The sequence below is a fragment of the Vulpes vulpes genome, chromosome 4 (assembly GCF_048418805.1).
Source record: "Vulpes vulpes isolate BD-2025 chromosome 4, VulVul3, whole genome shotgun sequence".
Classification (NCBI taxonomy): Eukaryota; Metazoa; Chordata; class Mammalia; order Carnivora; family Canidae; genus Vulpes; species Vulpes vulpes.
In genome coordinates this window covers 33,613,833-33,622,509 of record NC_132783.1, presented here as the reverse complement: position 1 = coordinate 33,622,509, position 8,677 = coordinate 33,613,833, and the positions used below count along the sequence as shown (strand labels likewise).

The following is an 8,677-nucleotide window of genomic DNA, read 5'->3' as shown; positions in this document are numbered from 1 at the left end:
TTTAAATTCACATATATCAATTCAGAAGCCATACTTTTTCCTGGGATTTTGGTTCAGATTCCAAACATTTCAAAAATAATTACCCATACTGAAGGCTCTACTATGCAGGAAAGAAGCAGATACAAAAAAATCACATATGAAGCAAATATTAAAGCACACGAAACATAATAAATTAACATCATAGTAATGTGAAAAAATCAAACCGAAAATGAAGTTTTCACAAATAACCACACTTGTTTTTCTAAGGTTATATTACTAAATGAGTACAGATTGCTCCAACTTGTTCATTTTCCTCTGCAAAGACATCCAAATAAGAGTGGAAAAACATTAAAAATAAGATATTAAAAGTGTGAAAGTGAAAGATTAAAAGTTCTTGTTCCCATAGCAATTGCACAAGACAGATTTATACTACATAGGCCACTCCTTGGACAGGCATCAGTTTCTTGCCACTTACTAATTACTGTGAAAACACAAGGTAAATGCACTAATAAAATCACAACTAAACTACACACAATTTGAGACCAATATGTCATAGTTGCCTGGGCAATAGCAAATATATTTGCCACATAAACCAGCAAGAATAGTTTTATACATATAATACCCATATTATGCAGACCAGTGAAAACAGCCTTCCGACAAACAGTGTATGTTCTCATTCATTTGGGGAATATAAATAATAGTGAAAGGGAATATAAAGGAAGGGAAAAGAAATGTTGGGAAATATCAGGAAGGGAGACAGAACATAAAGACTCCTAACTCTGGGAAACGAACTAGGGGTGGTGGAAGAGGAGGAGGGCGGGTGTTGGAGGGGAATGGGTGACGGGCACTGAGGCGGACACTTGACGGGATGAGCACTGGGTGTTTTTCTGTATGTTGGTAAATTGAACACCAATAAAAATTAATTAAAAAAAAAATAAAGAACAGTTAGCAAAATAAAAAAAAAAAAGAAAGAAAACAGCCTTCCCCTCCCATAAGAAAGTATGTTATCTGGGATGTAACTTGAATAATGTCTTTTTCACAAAATACTATTAGATTTTTTTAAAGAAGTGATTCCCTAAATCTCCAAAGTCTTTATGAACAAAAGAATCACAGTTCAAAGAGAAACACATTCACTAAATTAAAGGTAGACAAAACCAAGAAAAGGAAAAAGTTGGGACATCAATTCTGGACTAGGATCAGAGGATTCTGGCCACCCTTTGGTGGAAGTTCTTGGATTTTGCCAGATAGCAGACTAGAATTTGAAAAAGAATGGAAGTTTTTTAAGAGTAGGAACCTGGGTCTAATGTCTACTAGTGTTCAATAAATATGTGTTAAATGACTGAATACAATTCTTGAAGAAGAAGCCTGAATCTCTGAAAGGCCAGATAATATATTCTAGACTAAAGGACTTCTGTTAAGACCAGACCCTCAAGTTGAACAAAACTAAGCTCTGTATTACTCTTTTTACCTGCCCTGCTATATATATTCTGTGCCTTCTGAGTCCTCATATATATAAGGAACTTCTGTTCACTCTGTACCCAGACTGAAGAGTGCATAGCCGCTTGACTTACCAAGTTGTCAGACATAAGCCCAAAGAGGGGGGACCTCAAAATGTGCCTTAAGCTCCACAGGGTTGGCAGTAAAAGGCTGATGTTCTCTGTGCCACTATATATAATCATAAAGCTTTTAGTAAAAAATTTATAAGGCCACTTTTCATAAGAAACACTATGGACAACCAAAGCAAAACTTCAAAAATGAAAATGTTGTCATTAGAGTAAAGCAAAGAGGCCCATCAGGGAATGTTTTTGGTTTCCCAAGGTGACATTTGTTTCTGATTATATAAAAATATAAAATATTATATATAAAATTATATATAAAATATTAAATACTTAATATTATATAAAATATTTAAATACTTTCCCCTGGGTTTTAAAAGGCTTTTAAGAAAGGAAATAAACCAGATTCATTTTCTTTCTAATTTGTGATATTCAAAGGCATATTTTCTAGTTTCTATAGTCCTGCTTACTAAATACAGGAAATAGGTCTTTAAAATAAGTCTTTAAATTTCTGCCTATTTTAATTCCCTCTCTGGGCCTGAAAACATTTTAATAGAAGATCGCAAATAACTCATTCTCCATACATAGGCGTATTTATTTTCCATTGATAAATAGCCTCATATTTTATCTATACAAGTCTATAATTTTCTCAAAGAACAGATGAAAGATATAAAAAGCTCGTTTGTTTGCTTTTAAAACACCCTCCAACTTCCCTTCCACAGAATAGGTAGGGTAGTTAGATGTGTGTTTCCTAACACCACCAAGCAGTTAACTCAGTTCTGACACTGTCTACCCGGAGATAAGGTCACAGATCTCACACCTTAAGAGCTCAGTGCCACAGACTGCCCTCCTTTTGATGCCAATTGCAGGTCCAGGTTGTCACCTGTGCTTCTGACCAATTGGCTCTAAATTGGAGGTTTCCATGACATGGTCCTTGGTTCAACAGCTCGCAGAACTGAGAGAAACTTTTACTAGTTTATTGTGAAGGATAATATAAAGGATACAGATGAACAGCCAGATGTAGAGGTACACAGTACAAGATGTGTTGGAAGGCGTCCTGAGTTTCTGTGTTCTCTGTGTGAACCACTCTGCTTGCCCGTTCACATGTTCCCTTATCAAGAAGCTCCCGGAACCTCTGTCCTTTTGGGCTTCCATGAAGTTTTCATTACATAGACATGATTAATTAAATCATTGACCACCATTGATTGATTCAACTCAGACACCTCTCTACCCTCCTGGAGTTCAGGGGTTGGGACTAAAATTTCTAACCCTCTAATCAACATTTTTATTCTCCAGGCAACTAGCCCCCATCCTTAGTTAACTACCGAAAGTGTCCTCGTTAGCAAAACAAGAGATGTTTACAGCTCTCCTCAAGTAGGAAATTCCAAGGTTTTAGGAGCTCTGTTCCCAAAATGGAATGAAAACCAAATATATGGTTGACCCTTTTTTTTTTTTTAAGATTTTATTTATTTATTCATGAGAGACACAGAGAGAGGCAGAGGGAGAAGCAGGCTCCATGCAGGGAGCCTTACATGGGACTCAATCCCAGGTCTCCAGGATCACACTCTAGACTGAAGGTGGCGCTAAACCGCTGAGCCACCAGAGCTGACCCTTGAACAGAGGTTTGAAATGTGCAGGTCAACTTATACTTGGATTTTTTTACAGCACTATTAGCATTTTCTCTTCCCTATGATTTTCTTAGGAGCATATCTTTTTCGAATACAGTATATAATACATGTAACATACAAAATATGCTAATCAACTATATATGTCAGGAGTATGGCTTCCAGTCAACACAAGACTATTAGTAATTAGGTTCTGGAGGAGTCAAAAGTTATACAGGGATTTTTGATTGTGCAGTTCAGTGTCCCTAATCCCTGCATCCTTCATGGGCCAACTGTATATATTTCTTATAAGTCACAATATCACGGGTAGTGAGGAAATGATTTATGAGTTAGTATCCCCTTTATCAACCACTGAGAGAGACAGACATATCCTGGCCCATTTGTAGAAATACACACCAAGGCCTTGGGAGCATTTGGTAGTGCATACATGCTCCAAGGCTCTAACAATCAGCACACACCGGAGAAACACTTAACAGAGACAAAGACACACACCTTCAGAGAGACACTACACAGAAGACAAGGAACAAAAGAGACAGAGAAGTGTGTATTACTTGCAAAGGATGGACGGCACTCAGGACAGGCCTCCAGCAGCACACTCAGGCACAGCCTCCGTGCCAAGGAAGAACAGGACCAGCCCGCTGGAGTGTAACTGTGCGTCACACACACACACACACACACACACACACACACGCTCTCCTCTCTCCCTCACACTCACCCTCTCTTACATACACTGTCTCTCACAGACTCCTAACAGTTTCACACATACACAATTTCTTAAAATCTGTTACGTACATACTCACACATTCCGTCTCACACACACAACCTCACACACAGACAATCTCTCTCACACACGTACATACGGTCTCTCGGTGTACACAGTCTCACACACGCGGCCTCACGGACGCGCGCGAACACGCACAGTCGCTCTCAGGGCTCCCCCACACGCCCCCGTTGGCTCCGCCCCCGCCGTGGCCCTGCCCCCGGGTGGGCCCCGCCCCGGGGGTCGGGGCGGGGCGAGCCAGTGACAGGAGAGGCCGGGCCGGGCTGGCACTTCTGGCACGCTGGCCGGCGGGGCGCTCCGGAGGCTCCTGTCTGTGGGCAGCGCGGCCGGTCTCCGGGCGGCCCGCGGCTGGCGGCGCTGCCTCACGTTTCACGCTCCGCTCCTCCGGCGGCCGTCCCGGCCGCGGGAGTTGGCGACGGGATGTGCTCGGCCGGGGACCTGCTCGGTGGCGGCGGCGGCGGCGGCGGCGGGGAGCGCGACGAGGACCGGGACGCGCTGGCGGAGCGGCCGGTGGCGGGGACAGAGCCGGAGCCCGGGGCGAGCCCGCGGCGACGCGGGCAGCGGCCGCTGGAGGAGCGCGAGCAGGTGAGCGGGGAGGGGTGGCGCGGCCCGGCGGGTTTGCCGAGCCCCACCCGGCGGCGGAGGGAAGTAGGCGGGCGGGCGGCGCCTGGGCTCTGCTCGGCGTGGGGCGCTGGTCGCCGCGGCGAGGAGCGGTTGGACGGCGCGCCCACGGCCGGGCTGCGGGGTCGTGCGTGCGCGGCGGCGAGTGCCCCGGGGTCGCGTGCCTGGCGGGGTCAACACGGCCCTTCCCCTGCTGTGGGGCAGGCGGGCGCAGGCCGGCGCCCCGGGCTCTGTGGAAGTACCCTCCATAACGGTCACTTATCTAAAAGCCTTACATGTAAACACTTTTTTTTTTTTTTTTTTTTTTTTGCAACCTCCAGTCCAAACCCCTGTGCTGTGGTTTAGGGGACAGCTGCTCCCTTCCTGCCCTCCATCTTGGCAGTTCCGATCGCACACCTAGCGCCTCTGAGAAGGTGTGGGTGTCTGTCTCTAGATGTGCAATCAGTGTCTGAAAGCATGTGTAGGAGCGGGTATTACAATAGATACCTTGCCTGGGACTCTCCAAGAGAGCAGGTTCCTCACATGAACGCAAATGAAATCAAAACTTCATTTTAAAAGTGAAAAAGCAAGAAAATTGCTTTCAGTTAGCCCCGAAGGGAAAGAAGTATTCAGAGGACAGCGGTAGGAAAAGGAGAAGTTGGGTAATTTTTGAAACTCTCAGAATCTGTTCTCACTAAATGAAGTATGGTAATAGGCATTACAACATATCAGATGTCCTCAAGATTAGGCAAGAGATTTAATAAAAAGAAATTGGATTATAATGTAGGGTAGATTTTCACCAGCAAAAACAGTAATTAAACTCTCAGAAATACCTGAAATAAGCCTACCTTCAGAATCACATTAAGGAGTAGTCACATGATTATTTGCCTTTGCTACGGCCTATACTGTTGGGACAATCGATTAATGTCGTCTCCTTTCATCATTGTCCGTCTGTCATTTTGTCACATTTCACAAACTCCAATAGCATCACTAAATGCATTAGTAGATAAAGTGTAACTTCTGGTATTTCAACATTTTATTTAGAAAACAGAAATACCATTGTGTGGCACATACAAAATATGCCTTAGCATCAGGCTCATTACCATGTGGAGGTGTAATTTTTCATCCTTTTTTAAAAATATTTTATTTATTGTAAGTTTTCATCCTTATGACAATATAAGAGATGGCATGGTGACTGAAGCAAATAATTAGTCACTAGGAGATCTTCCCTATTCCCTTCCTAGTGTACCATCCAACTGGACCATGACTCAGTAGCTAAAGGGCTTAGTTTCCTCTTGCTTTAGTTGTTCAACTGGAAAAGTGAAGAAAACAGCAAGCTACAAGGAACTCCCTTGGTGGTGGTGGTGGTGAGGGGGGTACAGTAGAATTGAGGTTCTCAGAGTAAATTTTCAAATGTTTGTAAGGGAGCATGTAAAATATTGCTTCATTTATACTTCTGTAGATTTCACATCATTAGTATCTCTGGTCTTACCAAAATTATTTGGTACAAAGAAAAAGGATGAAAACAAACAAAAATAAATGATACGTATATCCTAGAAAACATATCCCCGCACACCTGCTTCTTTCAGTGCCTGTCATGGAAATTTATTTCCTTTGAAATGTTGAAACTGTTATTTTTTTATCAGATAATGTATTTATGTACCCTAAGCCTACATACATAGTAATGGAAAATTACACCTGAGATAAGCACTTACCCCAAATCAGCACCAAAGAAGAACTTCTTATCAAGAAACCAAAAATGAACAAAAAATTGGGACAATACAACCCTTTGGTCTAAGAAGTAAGCTTTTGAGATAAATCATTTGTTGATAATATTATCACCAAGGCTTGTTTTCTTCTTTTCTTTGCAAGTCCTGCAACTGAAATTTAAAAATTTTATGCACTCCCTTGCAATGATGGTAACTAGAGATATAAAAATACCTGAGGGAGAAGTGAATGAATTCATTGACTATGAAATATAACCTAAAGAGTTGTTTCATTTAGTTTTTCCTTAGGGGATGGTATGTGTTTGTTTATTTTAAGGGCACACAGATTCCAGATTACAAAATAGAATATTTTTGAAAACTTGGTTTGTAGACTAGTTATTTAGAATTTAGAGTGAATTTTTCCACAGAAACAATGATATAAACAGGAATGGAACTAAAACTAATTAGCTGGAAATGAGGCAGAGGCCATATTCCTGGTGTCCTTTCTGCCTGGCACACTCACTTGATGTTCCACAGTCTCAGCCTTATGGATGTTGAAAGAGAACTGGTGGCATCAGTGGTAGCGGTGGCGATGGTAGCCGCCTCCACAGAGGCTCCCCTACGTCTGGATCCAGGCTGTGGTGGTGTGCTCTTGAACGCAATAGTTCCAGAAGACATCTGACTTTTGCTCCTCCAGCTGTCAGTGATTTTTTTTTTCAGCCCCTAATTTTTTGTATTAAATTCCTTCCTATTTCTGTTTGCTTCATTACCTGATAATTTGATGAAGCATGTTTCTTCCATTAGCTATTCTCCAGGCTAAAGGCTCCTCCACAGGCATCCTTTCCTTCACTGATTTTTCTTTCCATTCCTGTCAGAAAGGTTTATGCCCTTCCCTCATCTTGGGAAGTCTCTTGTATCAGCTTTGACTGTACAAAACCTACCTTTGGCTCATTGATATGATACCAGCTCAGAATGGTCTATATCTTGGTATTTATTTCAAGTAACACAGAAATAGTAATATAGGTATTTTCTTAATAACTAAGATTGTCAGCATCATTTTTTTCCCTTCTACTTGTTCTTTTTTTTTAATATTTTATTTATTTATCATGAGAGACACACACAGAGAGAGAAGTAGAGACACAGGCAGAGGGAGAAGCAGGCTCTATGCAGGGAGCTGGATGTGGGACTCGATCCCAGGACTCCAGGATCATGGCCTGAGCTGAAGGCAGACGCTCAACTGCTGAGCCACCCAGGCGTTCCCCCTTACTACTTGTTCTTAAATGCCACGCCATTTGAGAAAACTAAGGTTCTTTTGTCTCTCTAGGTAGGATGATTGACAAAGGAGGCCTAGTTAAAATCAAATATCTTAAGAAAGGAGGACTTAAAAGAATAGAACAACTCTTTTAGATGAAGGAACTGTGTCAAGTTTGAAGTACATGTCAGGCATCTAAGAGAGATAAGCAAGGGAGAATGGCAAAATGCCCAAGGGAACAAAGGGAGAGGGCATAACTATCCCACATATGTGTTGTTCATTGTGTACATGAGACATGATTCAAGTATGTTCATGCCTGTGAACATTAGGTGGTTTTATATAAAAGAGTCTGAACTACTGCGTAACTGAAAGGCCAAACATCTCTAGTTCTTTTATAATATGCCTACAATGTGAATAGCATCTGCTTAGATGTGGCAGTTCACAACCTGAATAACCTAAGATGGCCCTTCTTACCTCCTAGAGCATAGAGGTCCCATTATCCTCAGATTGACATTAGAATCATTATCTTTAGCTCTAAGGCCTTTCTTTATGATTACTGAAGTAATGTACTTTGGAAAATGTAGAAATAAAGAAAAATCTAAGGAGGAAAACAAAAGCATTTGAAATTCCAATCCAAGCAATATTTTGTTTAAAAATATCAAATATTTAAAAAAATATATCTCATAAATTTGGTATTATTAGTCTCTCCTTCTCTCTCATATATTACTATACTTATATGTATATACACATATATTTTTAACATGTTTTAGTATAATATGAAATTTGCTTTCTTGTTTTGACTACTTAGCATGTTGTGTCATTTTCCTGTGTTATGAAAAATTATTTGTAAAAATTATTTTTAAGGCTGCCTTACAGTCCATTTTCCTACTAATATACATCTAAGGTGCTTCAAAATTTCTTTTTAAATAATGCTGTAATGAAAACCTTTGCATGTAAATCTTCAGAGTTCTACCTTGCAATAGATTCCTAGAAATGAAAGAACTAGGTCAATGAGTCAAATTCATTGAAGCCTCTTGGAACATTCTAAAGGATTGCATTCAAGAAAGGTCACACCAATGTACACTTCCAGCATTGGTGTATGAGTGCCATCCATGCCTGTAAGGAATGGTGTAATTTATAGATTATTAATCTTTGCCAATTTAGTAGGTCAAAATTAT

The 8,677-nt window shown here is 41.1% G+C and overlaps 1 protein-coding gene across 1 annotated transcript in view; it reads left to right on the top strand.

Annotated features, from left to right (window-relative positions):
• Positions 1-4,179: 4,179 nt before the first annotated feature.
• The window catches only part of FAM241A (family with sequence similarity 241 member A), a 44,421-nt gene continuing 39,923 nt past the window's right edge, over positions 4,180-8,677 (top strand). The window contains exon 1 of the mRNA XM_072755476.1: positions 4,180-4,526. Coding sequence (XP_072611577.1) covers positions 4,362-4,526 — 165 coding nt within the window. The 5' untranslated portion in view covers positions 4,180-4,361. The remainder of the gene's footprint in view (positions 4,527-8,677) is intronic.